This window comes from Mustela erminea, chromosome 5, assembly GCF_009829155.1.
Source record: "Mustela erminea isolate mMusErm1 chromosome 5, mMusErm1.Pri, whole genome shotgun sequence".
NCBI classification, from domain to species: domain Eukaryota; kingdom Metazoa; phylum Chordata; class Mammalia; order Carnivora; family Mustelidae; genus Mustela; species Mustela erminea.
In genome coordinates, this window is record NC_045618.1 from 37,937,277 (window position 1) to 37,961,187 (window position 23,911).

At 33.8% G+C, this 23,911-nt stretch overlaps 1 protein-coding gene and 1 long non-coding RNA gene across 7 annotated transcripts in view; one reads left to right on the forward strand and one right to left on the reverse strand.

The window, feature by feature from the left end:
- The window catches only part of RFX7 (regulatory factor X7), a 137,330-nt gene that overhangs the window by 33,961 nt on the left and 79,458 nt on the right, over positions 1-23,911 (reverse strand). For 4 of the 5 annotated variants that reach the window (XM_032342645.1, XM_032342644.1, XM_032342642.1 and 1 more), the window contains 2 exons: positions 16,155-16,237; positions 14,592-14,714 (listed from right to left, as the gene is read on the reverse strand). In XM_032342645.1, coding sequence (XP_032198536.1) covers positions 14,592-14,714; positions 16,155-16,237 — 206 coding nt within the window. Of the gene's footprint in view, positions 1-9,340; positions 9,487-14,591; positions 14,715-16,154; positions 16,238-23,911 lie in introns of those variants that run through there. The other variant, XM_032342648.1, reaches the window with a different exon arrangement.
- LOC116590623 overlaps positions 238-23,911 on the forward strand; it is a 51,582-nt gene continuing 27,908 nt past the window's right edge. The window contains exons 1-4 of one of the 2 annotated variants that reach the window (XR_004285682.1): positions 238-275; positions 2,146-2,192; positions 23,001-23,077; positions 23,662-23,801. This is a non-coding gene — a long non-coding RNA (uncharacterized LOC116590623). Of the gene's footprint in view, positions 276-2,145; positions 2,193-23,000; positions 23,802-23,911 lie in introns of both variants that reach the window. The other variant, XR_004285681.1, reaches the window with a different exon arrangement.

Consider the following 23,911-nt stretch of genomic DNA (forward strand, 5'->3'; position numbering starts at 1 on the left):
CAGCACTGTATGAAGCAGGTTTCTTAACAGCAACACTACTGATATCTGGAGCTGGATAGTTCTTCATTGTGGGGAACTGCCCATGCTTTGTGGGAAGGTAAGTAGCACACTTGGTCTGCACCCTGTAATAGATCCATGCAATAAACTGTAATTGTGACAACCAAAAAAGGCTCCAGGCACTGCTAAATATCTCCTGGGGGGCAAGAACCCCTTCAGTTGTCAACCAATACTCTCAAGAAACAGGTGTCAACCTTGGTTTCGTGGTAAAACACTTGGTAAGCTTTTAAAACTCCTAATGTCCAGCTGCACCCCACAAAAATTAAATCAGAGTATCCAGAGGGAGGGCGTAGGAAACAGATTTGTTTTGAAAGCTCCCCAGGTAATTCCAATTCTTACTTGAAGTTGAGATCAACTACATTAAAGTGACAATTTTATCTATATAATACTCTCTCCTTTGCAGAGTAACTACGAACTCTGACAGAGTACTGGTGCATTAGAGTCTTGAGCAGACTCCATGCTGAGTGTGAAGCCCATGCAGGGCTCAATCTCTCAACTCTCAGATCATGACCTGAGCTGAGACCAAGAGTCAGATACTTAACTGACTGAGCTGCTCAGGCACCCCATCCTAACACATTTTTTAACCAAGTATTTAGAAATTCAATAGCATTGCTGCTTATGGTCAAGAAGAAGGGGGGTTGTGTGGGGGTTAGGGAGGGGTGCGGGAGGTAAAGTAAATTAGGAATATGTTTCCAAAGATATGCTGGGATGTTGTTTCTTGATAATAATTTCTTTCCATCAGTTGTGAGAGAAATGCATACAAACATGCAACTAATAAAGTTAATTTAAGGTTCTTCCACATACATTTATAATGCTTTTACTACATTATCTCATCAAATTCATGGGCTTGAATTATTAAAGAACTTAATGATCTCAGCCTATAAAAGTTTAGTGAAGACAGAACGTGATGAGCTACAGAATAAATAGGAGGTGAGGAAGAGAACTCTACTGTAGGGCCCAAGTCTGTTAACAGAATTGTCTCACAGATCTAGAAGTTACTCTGCCTTAGGCTGTCAGGATATTCATTTAAACTGTTTAAGTTGTCTACAAGGTGCTAGCTTACTATGGGGAGTTAAAATCAGTCTGGAAGACAAGTCTGAAAGACAAGAAAACTTGAGATAGTTATATAATCACATGCTGCGTTGCACTTCCAAATGCCAAAATAAAAAAGGATTCTGTCTAAATACGATGGACAGACCATATGCTTAAAAAAAACCCAAAAAACAAAAAGACAAAAAGAAAGGAAAGTTATTGTAAGGAGAAAATACTCCCTCCTCCCCAATTCCTCAAGGCACAGAGTAACAGCAGCCAGAAATAAATTCCTCAGGCAGGATAATAATACTTTGGAGAAATTTTAAAGGAATGGGTAGAAGTCAGAGACAGCAAAGGTGAAGTGGAAATCTAAAGCCAGTTTGGGTAGTAGTGGGGAGGGGAAGAGGGAATACATTGAGTGTGTAGATGTGTTTAAAGTCTACCAAAAAAAGAGTCCATTTTCCCCTTCCCAAGGGGGTCCAGGGTCCAGAACTGCTACCAGCAGCCAGAATGTGCTTCTCAAACAGAACTCTAGAGGGATCTTTCCGAAGAACTGAATGATCCCTGGAGAACATACAGATCTAGAAATCTCTCAATATAAAGCTTGCTCACCTAAAAGTCAAGCCCGACGGCAGATAAGGCTATATATGGAACTTAACCTGCCATTTAAAAATATGAACAGATAACCAAGAACCCAGCAGACACACTGAAGAAAATCTCCAACACGAAAATTAAAAAAAAGAACCCAAAGTTACAATAACAAAAAAAACCACAGAAGACGCAGAGATAATACAGGAAAGATTAAAAAAAAATTCACATCTCTATGTACCAAGAAACTTCTATCCAAATTAAAAATGCACAAATCCTTAATTTCACATATTCAAATTTCTCACTGATATACCACGTTTAATTCATAACAGCATTGTTAGTATTACCAAAAGGCTAGAAACAACCTAGATGTTCATCAATTGTGGTCTACACACATAATTCATAGGACAGAATAAGATGCAGCCATTCATGATTAATAATTATGATTATGCAATTATAATTATTTAGGTATAATTCATGCTCTGTTATGGAAAGATCTCAGGATCTGTTGTTGGGTAAGTGCAAAGTACAAAACCAGGTAAATAGTATGCCACCATTTTTGCAAAAAAAAAAGGGAAACTAAAGTATCTAATAGTACTTACTTGTATACTATTACAAAATATTGCTGGAATGATACAAAAGAAACTAGAATTGTTGCCTATGGGGACAGAAAATGGGTGGCTGAAAGGCAAACGTGAAATGCAATTTCTTCCTTACATATCCTTATACCTTTTTGATTTACAATCACATGAATATAGTAATTACTCAAAAATTAAATTAAAATGGATAAAACTATAGGGGCGTATGGGTGGCTCAGGTGAGCATCTATCTGACTCTTAATTTCAGCTCAGGTCATGATCTCAGAGTCATCACACAGCCTGAAGATGGGCTTCAAGCTGGGGGTGGAGCTGGCTTAACATTCTCTTTCTTCCTCTGCACCCCTCCCCCAACCACTGTGTGCACAAACACGCTCTCCTTCTCAAAAAAAAAAAAAAAAAAAAAGAGATAAAACTATAGCTTTTGATCCAACAATTTCCCTTCTAAGTAGTCCATACTTCAGTGTTACTTTTATACAAGTATAACAATATATAATTCAAGATTGTGGAGTACAGTATTATTTCAATCATAGAAAATGTTTGTAAATAAAGAGCCTGAAAAACACACACCATGGAATATTTATGAAATACTGTGCAGCAGTTAAAAAAAAAAAAAAAGAGAGGCGTCTGGGTGGCTCAGTGGGTTAGCCTCTGCCTTCGGCTCAGGTCATGATCCCAGGGTCCTGGGATCAAGCCCTGCATCGGGCTCTCTGCTCAGCAGGGAGCCTGCTTCTCACTCTCTGCCTGCCTCTCTGTCTATTTGTGATCTCTCTTTTTGTCAAATAAATAAATAAAATCTTAAAACAAAACAAAACAAAAAAAAGAAGAAAAGAAAGAAAGAAAAAAGAATGCAATAACTCTCTCTATATATGGACAAAAAAAGCTACCTAGGAATATTGCTGTAGTGATAAAAGTCAGACCTATATGTATGGTATAGTTTAATTGGAGTTAAAAGAATAAAATTTAGGAATAACTGACATTACGTCTATATATCGAAATATAGAAAGATGAGGCACCTAAATGGCTCCATCGCATCAGACTCTATTTCAGCTCAGGTCATGTCATGGGATCAAGACCCACAAGGGGCTCTGTGCTTGGAGGGAGTTTTCTTGAGGATTTTTTTTCCCTCTGCTCTTCTCCCCACTCACAAGCACATGCATGCACACTCTCTGAGTAAATACAGAAAAATAAAGCTATTGGGAATGTTATAATCTCAGGAGGATGTGGGATGAAGAAGAGTAAAGAATGATTTTTATTTGATGCTATACTTTTAGATTTGCAGTTTGTTATAATGAGCATAAATCTGTATATGATTATAGAATAACTAATTAATTTGAGTATCTTATACAAGGTGTTAATATCCAGGACATAAAAAGAACTCCTACATTAAATTAAAGAACTCAATGACATTAAAAACAACCTAATAAAAAAAATGTGCAATGGGCTTGAATAAATCTCTCCAAGTACATACAAATGGCCAACAAGCACAAAACGTACTCAATACAACCTCACACCTATCAAAGGGTCACTATAAAAAACCTAGAAAATAACAAGTGTTGACAAGGATGTGAAGAATCTTGTGCACTGCTGGTAAGCATATAAAATGGTGTAGCCATTATGAAAAACAGTATGGTAACTCCTCAAAAAATTAAAAACAGAATTACCACATGATCCATTAATTACATTTCTGGGCATAAACCCCAAATAACTGAAAGAATATCGTGAAAATATATTTGCACATCCACATACATAGTAGCATTATTCACAATAGCCAAAAGGAAGCAACTCAAGTACCCAAGAATGGAAGAATGGGTAAACAGAATGTGGCATATACACACAATGGAATATTCTGACACATGTTATAATGAATGAACCTTGAGAACATTGTGCCCAGAGAAATAAACGAGACACAGAAGGGCAAATACTGCATGATTCCCCTTAGATAAGTGATTCCTAAAGTAGTCAAATTCATGAGATAGCATGGTGGTTTCCTAGGGCAGAGGGAAATGAGAACGGGTAGAGTTTCAGTTCAATGCAAAGAAAAGAGTTCTGTTGATGAGTGGGAGCATGGTAACACAACAATATGAATGCACCTAAAACTACTGAACTAACTACACACTTAAAAATGGTTAAGATGGCAAGTTTTATGCATTTTACCACAAATTTTAAAAAGTAACAGAAAACATTGTGGTTTTATTATAAGCAAGGCTTAGTGTGAGGTTTAAAAAGTAACTTGCCTATTTGGAAAGAGGAAACAAACATTATATTTAAATGGCAATTTAAGGGGCGCCTGGGTGGCTCAGGGGGTTAAGCCTCTGTCTTCAGCTCAGGTCATGATCCCAGGGTCCTGGGATTGAGTCCCGCATCGGTCTCTCTGCTCAGCAGGGAGCCTGCTTCCTCCTCTCTCTCTGCCTGCCTCTCTGCCTACTTGTGATCTCTGTCAAATAAATAAATAAAACCTTTAAAAAAATGGCAATTTAAATTAAAAAACAGCAGAATATGACAGAATGATTAATTTTAAATAAGTATAAAAAATCAATGATTTTAAATCTTTTTCTCCCTTCCTTCCTAATGCATCTGAATTTTAAGTCACTTATTTTTCCTATCAGCCACAGTAGCTCATTTTACTTTATTATTTTAGATTAGCACCCTCACAGTAGCTTATTTTATTTTATTTTATTTTATATTAGCATCTCCACAGTAGCTCATTTTAGATGGCAACAAATAAAACCAGGCTAAGGCTTATAGGTGAGAGTAGGGATTCAGAAGGAGCCTGGGTTCCCTGCTAGTACCACAGAGCTGCTAAAAGGAAAACTGAATTCTTTCTTCTTAAAACTACTGTTCAGGGCCTCCTGGGTGGCTCAGTCATTAAGCATCTGCCTTCAGCTCAGGTCAAAATCCCAGGGTTCTGGAATCGAGCCCCAGCTCCCTAATCAGTGGGAAGCCTGCTGCTTCTCCCTCTCCTACTTTCCCTGCTTGTATTCACTCTCTTTCTCTGTGTCAAATAAAGGAATAAAATCTTAAAAAAAAAAAAAGAAAGAAAAGAAAAGAAAAAGAAAGAAAGAAACTACTGTTCATTGAATGTTCTGTTACAGACAAATGAATTTATTCCTTACTGGGTAAGACTAAAAAAAAAAAAAAAAATTTTGTTTACTGCCCCCCCCCTTCTACTTCTTCGTTCTCCATCCCTTAGAAAACCTATCTGTAAACACCTATAAACCTTTTAGAGCATTGCAATCAGGCTTCATTTCTCAGTACAGTATGTAGACTGCTCTGGCAACAGATCCCAGCAGCCTATTAACTCACATATAACATGGATCTTTTTCTTGTCTTCCTTTTACTTTAGCTCTCTGAGGCACTGGAGACTGGAGTAAACTTCTTAAAATCTCTCTTATCTGATTATACCATGCTTTCTTATTTGTGTTTTAAATTCTTACCCATTTTTGGACAGCTCATGTTCTTCTGCCTAACCCCTAAATACCAGTTTTCTCCCTGTCCTTATCATTTCTTATTTTCTGAGATACTATTCTATTGTTTAAATATTCAATAACTCTCCAAGACCTACACATGGAAATAAGTCAAATTTTCTTGGCCTGGTCTCTGATATCATCTCTTGAACTCTGACTATAAGCTATCATGCATTTAATAATACACCTTCCACTTAGAATACCTTTCTGAATCCCTAGTCTGTTTGGTAAACTTTGTTTTTATGATTTTACACAATACCTCTTGTGTGATGCTGGCCCTTACTCTCTCAGGTTGATTTGGAAACTCTGTGATCTTTTTATTTAGTGATCTGTTTCTCCTATTTGAAAGTAGGGACTATGTATACATGATTAATGCATATACATATTCATGTATACATGTACACATAAATTAATGCACTCAAATTTACTTTAAAATCATTTTATTTTAATTTGTTGATTTCACTAAAGCACTACTAATTTCTTCAATGATCTCTTTGTCCTTGGTAGTGGTAATGCTTGAGTCTTAATTGCCTTAGTTTAAAGAAAAGTACTAAATATCTCCCAACTGCCATTAATCATGCTGGGACAGATAAAAAAACGTTAAGGTAGTAATAATAGTGACAAACTGATAACTAAAGATTCAAAAATACATAATGACTGGGCTCATAGTCATATATGGGTGGGGGTACTGGAAAAGACTCTGATTTTAAATTAGGAGACTTGTTTTGTATTTCTAGTTATGATTACAATGTATTTAGTGCGGTGAGTATGATTTGGAAAAGTCAGTCAACCTTTCTACAACTGTGTCATATAAGAGAACCAGTTCCTTCCAAAATAATATCACTTTTGTGGCTCTATTCTGCCACTCCTCTATTAATTATACTTTTTTTCACTAAAGAGTTAAGAAGTTAAAGACAGTAACTGAGGAATCTGTGAAAGTACAATTGGTCAGAAACAGAGAACGTGAGGAAAAGCAATTGATTTAACTTGAAAGTCAAGTCACAGAAACACAGAGAAAAGAGAAACTGGGATAAAAACCTCTAAGAAATAGACCATACCAAGCAAGTGTGGGAAAAAATAAATCTTACCTTGAAAGTAATAATTTAAACATTAGACAAAGTACTTAGGATAACAACTCAGACACTGTTAGAATATATTTCAATGATAGAAATCTTAAACCAATTTTTATCTTAAGACATATTTAATATCCATTTTACTGTCAAATATGAACAAAAAGTAATGTTGAAAAAATTTATCTCTTTTATGCTTTAGCTTATTTCTAGCCAGTTAAAAATCTTTAAAATATAATTGAGGCATGGCAAATGCTGCTCCAAAAATTTTAATTTTAAAAAGAGCATCTGGAAAAAGTTTCTAAAGGTCATATGGATTAGTGCAAAAAGAGCCAGCCTTGAAGTAACAAAACCTGGTTTCAAATCTACCTAGTTATTTCATTTCTTTGAGTCACCCGTAAAGGGAGGGATGGATGGTATTTGTTTCCACTTATTTTATACAGATGCTATAACATTAAACAATATATTATACACTTAATAAATTTATAAATTATGCATTCATGCTTAGATTTAACATAGATTTATCACTATCTTAACACCATTTTTTTTTTAAAGAAGATTTTATTTATTTGTCAGAGAGAGAGAGAGAGAGCACAAGCAGAGTGAGAGGCAGGCAGAAGGATAAGCAGGGTCTCCGCTGAGCAAGGAGCCTGATGCAGGGCTCGATTTCAGGACATGAGCTCAGCCCAAGGCAGATGCTTCACCAATGGGGCCACCCAGGTACCCCATCTTAACACTCTTAAAACAAGTATTTGTAGAATCTGCTTCTGTCTTCAAGGTTGTCCTAAAAGTTTCATTTACATTAGTTAACAGAACAGAAACCGCAAACTTAGCTGGTAAGCACCAAAGTATCATACATATAAAATTAATGCTTATACACAAAATGGCTATATAAAAAAATTAACACAATCATACTCCTTAAAATATTAGAGAGTTTTTAAAAAGGGATTTAGAGAGAACATTTATGTAACAGAAAACACTGCAGCCAAAGTTGTGAAGTTTACAAATCTGAGAGTTTGTGCTTCTACCCAGAATAAAAGCAAACAGATTTTCAGGAGTGCTAAAACAGGCCATATATTATTTAGTAAGAAATCCGTTTAAGATTAATGTTTATGTTCTTTCCGAGGCAACAGGAAAGAGCAGCAGCAGCTACTACTGTCCTGTTGCTAAGTGTTTCTAACGATACAGACTTTCTAGATTGGTTCATTCTATCAGCTTCTTCTATTGATCAGATTTCAAGACCAGAAACAACTTTAGATTTACAACTTTAGAAACGTAATATAAAACAGCTTACATAAAATGACACAAATGGCTTAAAAAAAAAGATGGAGATATATATATATGACAGATACCCAGAATGGGTCAAAAATATTCATATCAAAGGAGAATTTAACACAAAATACACTTAATATGACACAGGATCATTTTTTATTGACAAAAGGCCAAAACTATAACAAAGATAAAAATCATGAACCTTTTCTTCTATCAAACAGCCCAGAAATCTATAAAACAAAACCCATTAAAAATATTAAGAGGAACTGTGAGAAATGTCACTTTTGTAAGAGATTAACATACTACTCATCTTCAACTGATTAAACAGACAGAAAAAAAGGATTTCACAGAATTTGTAGGATTTGAAAAATACAAAAAAGTGGATTTAGCACATATCAATATACTTGAATACACAGCGATATAAAAGAATGTCCAGAAGTACTTATAGAAGCTGCTAATTCGTTACACTGAAAGTCGACCTCAACAAATATAAAAATTCAGAAATTGAAAGACTTTCACTCTTTGATCCAATATAATGAAGCCACAAATTAATCAAGTGCAAAACAAAAGAAAATGAAAGAACTCTCTTAAGCACATGAAAAGTTAAAAAAAAAAAAAAAAACCCCACCAAACTTCTATTTTGGGTCAAAGAAGAAATGAGAGCTATAAAAATCACACTATTAGAACATAATGGTAATTTAACAAATCATATCCATACCTAAGGAATACAGCCAAAACCATAATCAGAGGTGAACTCATAGATACAAATGTTCATATCTTAAAAATGAAAAGAATGAAAACAAAGAATTCCATTTAAAGAGTAAGAAAAAAATCCCAAGGAAATTGGGAGAAGGAAAAGAAAGGCACCTAATAAGTAAGAAAAGGACAAAAAATCCACCCAAAACCAAAACCAAAACACCCTGATATATCTTAACTTCATTTTTTTTCTGGGAAAAGAACAAACAAACAAACAAAACAAAACAAAGAAACAAACCAAAACAAAAAAACAATAGAAATAAACTACAACTAAGTATAATTTGAAAAAAAAAAGGTAAAATGCAAATGTTTAAAAACTAGAAACACAAAAATAGATATGAGATATAGAAGATAACTCAATTTAGTAGAGAGTAATATATGTAATGCTATGCTGATACATTTGAAAATGTGACTGAATTCAAGGAAAAACAAATTACTAAATTTGACTAATGAAGTAAAAACCTAACCAGAAAAAACCCACAAAAAATTGTCAAAGAATTACCTCCAACAAAGGCTCCAGGCCTAGATGGTTTTATAGTTGAGTTCTTTAAAACTTTCAAGAACAAATAAGTCCCATGCTATATAAACTGTTCCAGAGCACAGAAATTTAGGGAAAGAGTTCCAATTCATTTACGAAGCTGGCCTAACCCTGATATCAAAACCTGACAAAGATAGCACAAAAAAAGAAAATTACAGACCAAAATATTCACTCATAAATACAGATGCAAAGATCCTAAATAATATACTTGAAAACAGAGATCAACAGCACACTAAAAGGTTACACATCTTGATATGAAGAGAACATTTATTCTAGAACTAAAAGAAGGGTTTATATGTTAGGTAATATCTTTATATATCACATCAATAGCTCAAAGAAAAAAGCACTTCATAATAATCTCAATAAATGCCCAAATGAATCTGATAAATTTCATATCCATTTCTTACAAAATAGCAAATAAAGTCCTGATAAACTATAAATGATACATCCTTTACATCAAAGAACTGTAAGAGAAAATGATGCCCATCATTGTTATTATTTAAAATCAGAAGGAAAACCCATTACATGTAATAAAATAAAGAGAATGAAGAAGGCATACAGAATAAACTTTATTCAAGTCAAAAGTAACAATTGAAAAATTCAGTAAGTATAAAATGTACAACATAAATAGAAGTCTACAGATATCCTATAAATCTAAACAAATCAACAGTAAATCAATAGAAAAAAATATTTTTAATATAAATAATACTATAAAAATTACCAAGAAATAAAACTTAATTAGAAAAACAAGTGGACTTAATTGAAGGGAAAAAAACAGAAACGTCAATGAAGGGCACGTGAAAGATGTAAATTAAGAACATACTTCTAGCTCTGAAATTAATTTTTCTAATATAAGATTTCATATTTAATGTATTTTGAATCAAAATTCCTTTGAGGTTTCCTTTTTTAAAGTTAGAAAAGTGATCCCAAACTTAATATAAAAAACATTAACTGGTCTGAAAATAAAACCAAGGAAAATTTTTAAAAAGAGGGATAGGATAGTAAGAGGAGTCTGGTCCTACCAGTTTTTCAAATAGTTAATAGTTAAAATATTAAAAATGATATGGTACTGGAATAAGAACAGAAAATATCAAAGAAAAAAACCGAGGCCAAAAAGGGCTTTAGTAAGTTCAAAGTTATATTATAGATTAGTGTATTAAAGAGAAAAAAATCATTCAATAAATGAGGCTGGAATAATTAGTTAACAATATTCAGGAAAAAAAATGAAATTAGTGCCTTATCTAATGGCATTCACCAAAATAAATACCAGATGGACTAATGGATTATACATGAAAAGTGAAATAAGAGATATCTTTTTAAAAATCTAGGAAAAATAAATGGGTATTCAGCCGCTAGTGGCATGGGGAAGTTCTAAGCATAACAGCAATGCTATAAGCTGTAAAGAAAGTGGCTAAATCAGACTACTTATAAAGAGATTAACTAAAACAATAAACAGTAATCTTGAAAAAACATTTACATTTTAATAGTTAATATCTTTAATATATAAAGGTCCATAAACCAGCAATCTCAACTTTAATAACATACACTGAATTAATTATATCATCAAGAATGTTCACTGCAGTGTTATTTGCCACAGTTCCCCCTTCAAGTATTGTGTAACCAGTGGGGCCAAATTTAGTTAAACAGTAACAAGAAGATATACACAAGAAGAAGGTATTAGAAAAAAATAAAAAGAAAAAAACCAAAGTAGTTATTTTTAGATAGTAAGATTTACTGGTACCAGCTTTTTTTTTTAAAATACATTTATAACTCTTTCCCAAAACCGTAATGATGAACACATACTACTTTTGTAATTCAAAAATAATATAAACACATTAATGATCATTTTCATAAACACGAGATTATCAGAATTCAAGTTTCAACAAATATAAAAGTTCAGGATCATTTGTAAATTAAGCTGTTTTTGCATGCTGAAAGCCTCTTAAAGCTTTCTGTTCCTATTAGTACTTAATTTAGCATGAAAATAGAGTTAAAAGAAGTCAGTTACAGTGCTATCTTAGATTATACCCTCTTTTTTTCTCTCAAAGGGATTTTGATTTTAATGACTGTAAAAGGGATTAATTTCACAAAAAAATACATCTGAACATCATTGCAATAAATTATACAAGGGTCTATATACAATAGAATCATTTAAAATAAAGGTATATTTAATAACATTTTTTTTCAGTGAGTATTTAAAATAGAATCAATTTATGACTGGTCATTCTATGTTAAGTTTTTTTGCAGGAAACCTCATTAAGGTACTCCAAATAGGAAGATGATTAATTAGTCTAAAAGGCCATTAAAAAAGGACAAAATTTTTCTAAAAATATTTTCAGAGAAAAATGTCTAACTGAAGTCTCTTCTGTGATTTAAAACTCTTGTACTTAAAAAAAATGTAGTTAAACTACATTTTGCTTTTTTTGGACAATACAACTTAAAATAATTTAAAAACTTTTTAACTAGTTATTTCCTGATATGTTGATCTACTTCTTGCCTGTCTATAGTCCTCCTACATTTTCATCTCTCAAGTTTTTTAAACCCACATGGCAAATTATGGTTTAGGCAATGGATAATCAAATGAAAGAATGATTTGAATCTGGAGCTCCCACGGGCTATGAGGATGTGGCCCCATACTTTCTTCTCAGCCCATGTCATGCTAATACATCTTACTGTGCTATGTCTCTTATCTCAGTTGTATTATTTATAGTATGTATACTAATCCGTATTTTGAGCAGCTTATTTATTCAGCCTAAGGAGAAGTCATAGCCAACTTTATTTCTAAATACTTGACCAACCTTTTCTACCCACGCAGTATGCTATCACTCAAATTTAACAAGTTTGCCTTCTCACTCATTATGAAACACTCATGGAACCTGAGTTCTAGCAATATATTGGCCCCTAAACTAGTTTTGTGACACTGGGAGAGTCACCTAACTTCCTGGTTTTCAGTGTTTTTATCTATACAATGGGGACAAGAATACACTAAAAGACTTAAGTCTCAAAACACTGAAATTTTATTATCAATGTCAGGGATCAGAGTCCATTCTAATTGCTCTTAATATTAAATTAGTGTCTAGTACGTGGAAACCCTGTAGGGAATACAAATGAAAATAAAGTATATTCTTAGTGAAATGGTTTTTGAATTAAAATACCCAGACTGAGATATAGTACTTTATAGTATTCTACAGAGGCATAATCATTACCACGGTTCTTTCACATTCCATAAACAAAACAGGTATTTCTTTCCTAGTCACATTATTATAAAAAATTTCCCCTAACTACTACTTCCCCTTTCAACTCTAGTCAAGGTCCCTTCCTTTTATCTCTGCTGCTCTCCACTACCACTGCAACTTAATTACTCAAAATTGAAGCTCCCACTGCTTCCACACAACGATGAAATGCTTTATTTCTTTTTTGTTTAGGAAAAACCTATAACTTTTCATAATGAAAAGAATTATGAGGGTTTATAGGAATCTCGGAAAATGATTTAATAGAAAAATAGAACAAAGGCAGGAAACCTTTAGGAACATAAGGACTGCTTTAGTGGGCCAGAATCACAGTTCCACAAAGGCAGGGTACAGTCTCTAATGACAATGCAAAAAAGGGTTCTACCGTGGAAAGATGTCATTTCAAAAAAAATATGAATATTTCAAGTTCTCTGATTAATTCATTATGAAAATGTCATATATTATTTTATCCATTTTTGCCTTTTGGGAAACTAGCAAGACATCTCTGGATAACTTGTTCCTCAACATTTCCTACTTCAGACAACTTTTAGAATTTTAAAGCTATAAGAAACCTCATACTTCTTCAATTGCCTCACTTTATAGATAATGCATCTGATAAAAAGAATTGTTCAAACAACTATCTAGGTCACAACTTTAATGACAGTTATCTATTCTGTTGATACTCAGTCCAGAGTTTCTTCACCATATCACATGTTTACTGATATTAACACCCTTTTAATTAATATTTGCTTCTTTGTAGTTTTATAGGGTTATCTGTTTTAATTAGTTAGGTTTAGTGAAAAATACTTACTATAAATACAAACATATTTTTCATGAACGAGAGGAGCTATCTCTTATTCATTATATCCTCAGAATTTATACAGGGTCTGGCACGAGCAGGTATTCAACAGATTGTTATAAATTAAGAGAATGAACCTTATTATAGCCTTGGGTCACATGCACTCTTAGATTTAATTTTCTTAAAAAAAAAAAAAACAAAAAACAAAAAACTAAGGCTCTTCAGTTTAATGTTGTTCCCTTGATCATTTCAGACATTAGTCTCTCGACTTTCTCTAGCTCCATTATGTTCCTTAAGGTGAGGGAATCAATTTTGAATGAAGGTAGAGGTTTTCTTTCTAGATACCAACATCTCAGTAACTGTGTGATCTTACAAGTGTATGATCTTAGCATGATCTTACACTGGTTAACAATAGCATTTATCTGACACTTTTCTTTCAAACTGTATAAATACAACACATGAATGCTTGCTGGTGTGACACTTAAATACTCTTAAAATGTTGGTTTTATTTACTCTGCCAGAATAAATTCTGTCAAAAATGTTAAACAAAACTAGACTTAGCAACTATTACATTGTCTTTATCCAGAAGGCCCATTAGTGTCTTTATTTTTGCTTCCTATATTTAAATAAATTATCTGTACAAATGACATTATTTGAAAGTCTAATACGTACAAGCCACTGAACTCCCTCATTCATGAATAAGTATTTCACAATATTCTAGAAACTTAGCTTTTTTGTTTTTTGGTTGGTATAGAGATGCATTAGAACAGTTTTGGACATATGAAAAAGGCCTGTAGGAAGTCTAAATAAAAAACACGTTTTAGTTTTCCCTTACACATTGACTTATTTATTGCCTTCCACTATTCTTCTAACTCCAGACACACCCTTCCTTTCATCCTTAAGAACTCTATAGGATCCCTTTCTTTCATCAATCCTATATCATCATCATTCTACCCTCAAACATCCCTCCTATCATCCAAAGAGAAATCCTTTTATTCAGTATCTGTGCTTAATGATATATGCTACCAGAGAAGCTTACAGATGGAAAGAACCTTAGAAATCTCTAAGTCAAAATCCCACATACCACTGTGATATTCACTAATGATAAAACAAATTATTATGGCCAAATATAGTACTTAAATGGTTTAACACATCAACATGCCTAATGTATGCACATGATACTTACTTGTACTCATCATAGACTTCTTGTTTGGGCAATGAAGTCTCAGGATGTTCTTCCAGCGTATTTCGAATCCAGGAAAAGGCATGCATTTGTTGTGCCCGACTAGATGACACGGCATTCTGATCGCTGATTATAAAACAAAAACATGTTTTAGCTGAACCAGACAGCAATTGATTGATAATTTTTGAGCCAGGCCTATAAGTTCCATTAAAGAATTGTGTGTAAACACACTATAAGTGACCAAACCAAACTCAAACCATACAGTAGATGCCCAGTTATCTATATGCAAATTGCCCACCTGTGGTTGTGAGCCATTTTCTACAGCTAGTGACTGACCGAAGTTATTGCCCTGCTGCATCCCTCCCGATGGTCTCTACAGAGGCACAGGTGATGGAGCACTGACAATGTAAGGTATTCGTTTTGGTGAAAATGACCTCAAAGTGGATATTTGTTCACTTACTTGCCTGTTCATTTGCCTAAATTTGCCAAATCATCAAAGTTTTAAAGCAAGCTATAGAAAAAAATAGTTTCTATTTGCTTAGTATTTTCAAATAACTACCCTTGAGCCCTCCAAGCTCCAGAATGTGATTCACATCAGACAGGTTTTGAGAAGACAAACTTCCTCCTACAGTCAGTCCTTCCTACAACTTCCTGCAACAGTCCTTCTCCAGACCAATACTTCTACTACACATCCTAAGTTTTTACTATACGGCAGAGTCATTTATAAACTAAATCTATAAAATGTACACCCAAGATAACATAAGGGAAGATCCTTTATTGATTCTGACATTCATCTCAGCTAGGTAGAACAATAACTTATTTAATTCCAAAGAAGACAGTGAGCAAGTTTCTAGGACAAAAAGATGATTAAAATGGTTATAAAATTTGGTTTGAGGGAGAAGGGGTAAAAGTAACAGAATTTTCATGTTGTTTCTTTTTATACACAATTATAAAGCAACAGAATTTTAAGTATAACTTACATGAATGAAATGAACTTTGAGAAACTTAGAATAATGAAACTTTTAATAGCAAGCATGAGCTAACACCTCTATTTTCTACATGAAATTATTAAATATTTTTAGTAATGAAAATATAGCAATACTCTCAAACACACTTAAAGTATCTTATATTTACAATAAATTCATGTTCCATATATGCAATTTAACTTTTTCTTTTTGATATTCTGTCAACTGTTCACCTAGCAGTACTAAAAAACAAAAACAAAACTCCTGTAGCTTCATTGCTTATAATATGCATGATTTATTTTTTGCTTTTCTGTCCAATTTTTTACAATCCTTCACACTGCATAAATACATTGATCTGTTTAAAAAACAACCCAAATTATATTTCATAGCATTTACCCAGATGTAAAAATGAATCAGCAAAAACTATAAGTAAATACTTAACCAAATATGATCAAAGACTAAAAGATCTACTATTTTGCCATTCTGTTTTCTGATGATTTTTGGAATAGCACACAACAATAACAACCATGACACACACCCCACACACCATAGGGATGTCCTATTAACACTGTAATTAAGGCAAAAGCAAGAAGAGATATACCTTTTCTCTCCATTGCTGAGACCAGAAGGCAGCTGAAGGTAGAGGTAGAGTTTCTCTAGGTCTGTAAAATTCTCAACTTCTTTCTAGTTACAAAAGATGAAAAGGAAAACATTTTTAAAACCTTGTTTATCCCTCAACAAAATTTACTAACACCCATGTACTGTTGGTAGGAATGTAAATTGGTGCAGCAATTGTGGAATACACTGTGGAGGTTTCTCTAAAAACAGAAATACCATATGACCTAGTAATTCCATTGAGTATTTACCCAAAGAAAATGAAACCATAAATTCAAAAAGATATATGCATCCCTATGATTACTGCAGCATTATTTACAATAGCCGAGATATGGAAGCGACCTACGTGTCCAGTGATAGATGAACGGATAAAAAAGATGCGGTATAGATATACAATGGACTATTACTCAGCTGTAAAAAATAATGAGATTTTGCTATTTGCAACAACATGGATGGACTTAGAAGGTTTTATGCTAAGTGAAATAAGTCAGTCAGAGAAAGACAAATACCATGTGATCTCCCTCCTATGTGGAATCTAAAAAATGAAACAAACAAAAGAGAGTAGGAACAGACCTGTAAGTACAGAGAACAAACCAGTGGCTGCTAGAAGGGAGGGGATGGGCAAATGGGTGAAGGGGAGCAGTAGATACAGGCTTCCAGTAATGGAATGAGTAAGTCATAAGGATGAGAGGTACAGCATAAAGAATATAGTCAATGGTATTATAATAGCATTGTACAGTGACAAACTGTAGCTACACTTGTCAGCATAGCATAATGTATAGAAACTTGCTGGATCACTGTCATACACTTGAAACTAGTGCAACATTGTGTGTCAACTATACTTCAATAAAAAATAATAATGAAAAAATACTGACTGTGTAGATTTAAACCAGATGGAATGAATCACCTGCCAAAGAAAAAAATTAGGCTTTTTTCTCATCAGTAAAGTAATAGTTAAGTTGTTTGACAAATTTATTGCACATAAAAAGTTACTAAGAGAAAATGGTAATTTCCTTTTTTTTTTTTTAAGATTTTATTTATTTATTTGACAGACAGAGATCACAAGTAGGCAGAGAGGCAGGCAGAGAGATAGGAAGGGAAGCGGGCTCCCTGCTGGGCAGAAAGCGGGCTCCATCTTAGGACTCTGGGATCCTGACCCTAGCGGAAGGCAGAGGCTTTAACCCATTGAGCCACCCAGGCACCCCTGGTACTTTCCTTTTAATTCTTATACTCTAGATACAAATAAAATCAATGTTTAGACAAAAAATTTCTCAGTTTTAATCACATTTAAAGAAGGAGTACTGCACAGGATTACAGGAAAAGTTCTAGACTAGCAGTCAAAAGAACATTCATCAGTTAGTTTTAGCCTAACCATTTAACGACTATGAAGCTTTGGTGCTCTGTCCAATTTTCCTTACAAATGCAAAATGGGTGAGATGACTTCTGTGATCCTTTTCTAATTCTCAAAAACCTAGAACACATGACTGATGATGCTACTGACACATGGAGATAGAACTGAGGTGTAAAAATACTGAAGTACTACCAACAATCCCTTCCACACAATGCAGATGTAATTATTCACAGAGCTGCAGCAGGGGCTATTTGGAGGACCTATTTGTAAGACTCTGTAGCTTTTCTGCAACTATATCCTTTTGTCTCTAAACCTATCCTTTAAAATAATTTCTGCTATACTGAGGACTGTATATAGCTTTCTTTCCCAGCTCTGTTTGCAACAAAGTAGCTTTAAATGTGCCACAAACCCTTGTTACAATAAAAATATAGTGAAATTCTGGTAGCCCAATTCAAGTGGAAACTCCATTGCAACTGAAAACGTGGACAAATTATTGGCAGTCCTGATAAGAGAATTTATCTTCATATAATAAAACACAGCTTAAACACAGATCCAATTTTAAAAAAGTTTAAAACAATGTAACTCAGCCTATTCTTACTCTCAACAGAATTCATCTATAAGACAATTTAATCCTAGAATTCATCCACAAAATGATTTAATCTATCAATTACATGTAAATAACTCCCAAATCTACTTTTTCTTTTTCCATTCCACTGTCTATGGGGTCTTCTTCCAATTAGCTCTCACTCCAATACCTAATAGATTTATCAACTATATCCTATATAACTCTCCTCTCAAACAAAACAAAACAAAACAGATATTTTCTTTCCCAACTGTTCCTTAACACCTTCTTTTCTCCAGTTCCCTAGTGTGTTCAGTTTTAGAGTATGCTTAATTTTGTTCCTCATCATACACTCCACTTTATTTAGCTCTCTTAACTCTTTACCCCATATACTGCCAGGCTCTTTATTTTCCTTGTCACTATGTAAGGCTAGGTGTTTAGCTTTCTTTTAACAGTAAAGAATTCATTTACTCACCGATTTTATTTACTGCCATGTTCTACAAATGATTTGCAATAATTACAAATTCAAAATGAACCTACAAAGACTGGAAATACCAATGAACAACATGATAGTCGTTGCCCTAAGGAACTTAGAAAGATTCGAAATCACTAAAAAGTACAACACTAGCTGGTTTCCCTACCTCCAACCTTCCCTTACTTGAATCTATCTTAAATATAGTTCCTAAAATACTTTGTTCAATATTATTAACATCACCCACCTAATCTCAACAATGTCTATCATATTAAATCCAAAGTAGACTAGGTTATAAAAAGCCCACATAAGAAGTTAAGTTCTCAAAGCAAAGTTATTGAAACCAATTTCAAGTTTAGGGGAAATCGCAAATATTACCAAGTTAGTTAAATGAACTAAGGTGATAATTTCCTACTATCATGGTTGAAGACCTTTTTTTCTTCTTTTTTAAGAGAGGGAGAGAGAAGGGGCAGGAAGGAGAGGGAGAGAATCTCAAACAGGTTCTACACCCAGCTTGGAGCCCAACATGGGGCTTGAACCCACAAACCTGAGATCATGACTTAAGCAGAAATCAAGATCACACACTTAACTGACTGACCCATCCAGATGCCCCAAAGATCTCTTCTGAAAAGTTATGAGGACTTTTCTCACACACATCTCAATCTTTGTAAAAAGATATACAAAAGGAAATCGTTAAACTAAAGTTTGATTTAAGAAATATCAAAAAACCTTCCAAGAAACCACCTCAAACTTAATTCTGCATGTGACCTAGTTAGTGCTTTGCTCTTTCACATCCTGAACAGAAAAGCCTGTAACAAACAATCAGATTCAGCATTAAGTTTGACATCATGTGATCCTGAGCGGGATCAATTAGATTGAAGATTCTTTGTGCAATGCAATCACCTTTTTTTTTTTAAAGATTTTTTGTTTAAAGATTTATTTACTTATTTGAGAAAGAGTGTGCTAGCAGTGGGAGGAAGAGTCAAGGGAGGGAAAGAGAGAATCCTTAGGCAAACTCCCTGCTGAGCACCTGGAGCCTGATTTGGGGCTTGATCCTAGAATCTGAGATGATGACCCAAGCTGAAATCAAGAGCCAGCTACTCAACCACTGAGTTACCTAGGTGCCCCAAACTCAATCATCTTTTGAAACAGAATCCTGAAAGATGAGACAGAGCGAGAAGGGAATCCTTTTAATATTTTAATATCCCATTTAACTTTTTAAATTTCACACAAAGTACAGGAAGTAGGTACACATGCCTCACTATTCACTTTCAAATGATGCTTTTTGCCATATTTGCAAATTTGTTGACTTTAACAGATTACATAATAGTTGCATGGATTAAAAGCAGCTTATTCATTCTTTACTGATAGACAATTATCATAAAATTTTATTATTTCAAATAGCACTACAGTGAAAATCCTTAAATTTTGACTGGTGTATTCTTTGTGCTAGAGTTTTTTCTAGTGTAAATACTTAAAAGCAGAAATACTTGGTCATCAGAGATGCAGATCTTCAACTTTATTTGGGTATTTCCAAATTATTCCCTGAAACCATTATGCCAATTTATATTTCCAAGAGCAAACTATAATTTTTCTATATCCTTGTTAAAATTTAAGATTTAAATGTTAGCTACTCTTATGGGTATGAAAAAGTATTTCACAGTCTTAAATTTTCTGGTTGAAGATAAGACCGAATATTTTTTCGTATTATTTATCATTTGAGTTTACTCTGATACAAAGGCTATCAAATTCTAGCACGCATCAGAGTCACCTGAAGAGTCTGTTAAAGATTGCAAAACCCCACCTTCACAATTCCTAAATCAGTAGGGTCTCAACTGGGGGCCAGAGAATCCTGATTTTTTTTTTTTAAGATTTTATTTATTGATTTGACAGAGAGCGACAGAGGGAATACAAACAGGGAGAGTCGCAGAGGGAGAAACAGGCTTCCCACCAAACCAGCAGACCAACTCGGGGCTCGATCCCAGGTCCCTGGGATCAGGACCTGAGAGCCAAAGGCAGTCAGTCACTTAATTACTGTGCCACCCAGGCGCCCAATCCAGATTTCTAATCGTTCCCACTGATGCTGATACTGGTATTCAGGGAATCTCATCTAAAGAACCATACTGTTCAAGGAACCACACATCTGAAAGAGAGTATTTATCATGTAGTCTATATACTAATTCTCCATTGGCTATACATGCTGCTATTACATTCTCCTAGTTGTAGCTTGTCTTTTCACTTTGTTTTTGGAGACTTTGATGCAGAGAAGTTTTTAATTTCCAGGAAGTCAAATATATCAACATTTGCATTTATAATCTGTGTTTTCTGTGTCTTGTTTTGAAATCCTTTCCTATCCTAATGTCATATACTAGCCCTTATTTTCTTTTTAAGTATTGTTTTTCACATTTAGGTGTTTAATACCCCTAGAATTTATTTTTCTATAAAGCAGAGTTCTAATTAAAAATTTCCCACAAGTTTAGCTAATTGCCCAATATACTTTATTGTAGTTCACCAATTCCCTTCTCATTTTTTCATACCATATCTATTATGGGATTCTTGTTTACTTACAGGTTAACAAGATATGCCATCTTTACTTTTAGTATTTAAAAACATCTTTCTCTATTAATTTAGAAAAAATCAACGACTTATCCTTGAGTGTAATATAGCAAAATGTATGATTCACTGGTCCTTCTTGAACTTGTGTCCCAGATTTTTCTATAAAAATATTACCCAATAACTAATTAACACAGTAATAAAGCAGCTTTGATAGAGCTTTTATAAATCTTACTTTAACAGGCAAGTTTCCTATTGATAACCAGTATGAATATATGACCTATATTGTCTATTAAAAGCAAATGAAACAGCTGCTACTTGAGCTTGATAGACTGACCCTTCAAATCTAATCTATCTAAAGCAGTAAGATATAGCAGCAGTTGAGGTGCAGAATATAGAATTAGAAGGCTTACAGCCAAACTCCAGATTTGCACTCATTAGCTTTGTGATATTAAGCAAGCTGTTCAAGCTGAGTAATCTGTAAAACCATGATAAAATGCTCATAAAATTTTTGTGAGGATTAAAAGTAATTTATAAAATTTATCTATGATAGATATTATTATTATATATTATTCTGAAATATATAACTGCTTAAGAGATTTTGGTAGAAGAGTTTATTATTTAAATTCTATCAACAAGTACATAATCTTTTGTTTGAAAAAGCAAGATGTCTTGTAGGAAATATTTTAGCCTGGTGACCTCCACTAACTTAGGAGGTACGCAGAACAATGCTCCTAGATTTCATATATGAGCATCACACTTGCCCCTAAGTTACTGAAGACAATGTTCCACCAGCACTAACTTTCCACAGGGTGAATATAGAAAAAGGTAGATACTATTCCTTCCTAAGCCACCAAGATGAAATAGAAATTAGAAATTACTTCTGACAACAACTGTGCTACTAGAGAGAAAGAAATCAATTTAAGCAGAATAGGTCAGAAATAAAAGCTCTTCCTAGGCTGAATATGGAATGAAATGTGTAACTTCCCATTTGTCTTCTATCATAAAAAATACTTGAAACAATATACTATATTTCGAAAACTGAGTTTATTTTTAGCATTCCTGTTTGTATGCTCAAGACATCTACCTCTGAACTATCAATATAAACAGGATAGATTGCCAAGGATCAGGCTGAATTTCAAATGTCTGACTACCAGAACTTGAAGCCCTTCAAGCAGATGGTTTGTATTTATTGCCATGGAATATAGTTATAAGGTAGTCTCTGAATGGAGAGATCTGGTCCTGTTTTGAGGGACCATCTTGGATCTGGTTTACGCTATAATTTCTCAAATTTTTTCTATTTGAAATCAGTTTTGCTATAGTGATGTGCTTCCTGTTATGACACTTCCCTCTCAGATGTTATTCAGGTTTGTTTGTAATAAGATCACAAATAAGACCCCCGGGTAAGGGCCGATACTTAACAAAGACTCTAACAAAGTGAAGGCTCAACTGTGAAACTTTTATGCAAATCCATGCTAAACTGACATCTGAGGATCATTATCTTTATTTCCAGAAAAAACTGAAACTCTTCTACTGAGATGTATAAACACCCTTCAAAGAACTGGCTAGGCTGACAATGACTGAATTCTGGTGGAAGAGGAACAACCAGGGTATCACAACCATAATTAGTTCTTTAAAATTTACTTTTCAAAGTGGTATCAGAAAAAGGCTTTTTAAAAAGTTTTAACTTAAATTTTTATGTAGAACTTAAAGCTTAAAATCTAGAAATCTACATTCTTCAGTTCGACTGTTTCTTCAGTTAACCGTATGCGGACGGAACATATATACACTGATAGGATAGTCATGCTTGAATTTGCATTTGATTTTATAAACTACAAAAACAAAGCAAAAAACAGAACTTTAAAAAAAAATCTAATTTTTTTTTCCTCCTGAGGTGACACTGATTCTGGAGCACCGCTAAAAGACCTTTTTCACCAGCAACATTGGCAGAAGGACTAAAAGGGGGGAAAAGTAGATCCTTATTCTATAGCCTTTTAAAATTTATGGAAACAATCAACATACCTGATATTATATTCTCTTGGGCCCCAGCAGTTGTGAAAGCTGTCCTCCCAAAGGATTGAATAAGGAAGACAGAGAAAAAGGTCAAGGAACGAGGACTTTTTTTTTTTTTTTTTTCAATGCTTATTGCTTAGAAGTCTTAATTTCACTTTCCTAACCTGCTATGATAGAACTACGGTGGGGATGGGGTATGATTTTCTTTTGAGCTACTTGCTACAAGCAATGTAAGAGGAAGTTGTTTTTCCATTCTCAGTTCTAGAAAGTATAAATCAAATGGGGAGAGTAATTTTTATTATATTTGTATTATTGTGGGAATTTACTCTATTTGTAAACCTACTGAATTAGATATAAAATGAAAATGGTTTAGCTTTCTTTATAATATATTCTGCTCAGAGAATAAGAATGTGATCTGAGTCCATTTGAAAGACATCAATTACTAAGGGACAGCTTTAAAAATAGTAAGCAAGGCTGACAAACTTCAGTGAAACCCTAACTTTGCTTCTTACTTTCTTCTAATTCTGCTGGGTGATCTAAAGAATCTATGACAATCTGAAACAAACTAACAAACAAAAACCCCTTCAGGTTGCCTCAATTACAATCTAGCTAAGAAATTCTGACATCAATATGCCCTGAAGGGCTGCAGCAGAAGCAGTGGGGAAATCACACTCCAATGCAGGTAAGTAAGGTATTTCTCAGTAGATTCTGTGGAATATATTAGGAAAGTTCCACAAATAAAATTGGAAATAGATTAATTTATGGAAGAAAAAAGCTAAAGAGATTGCCATG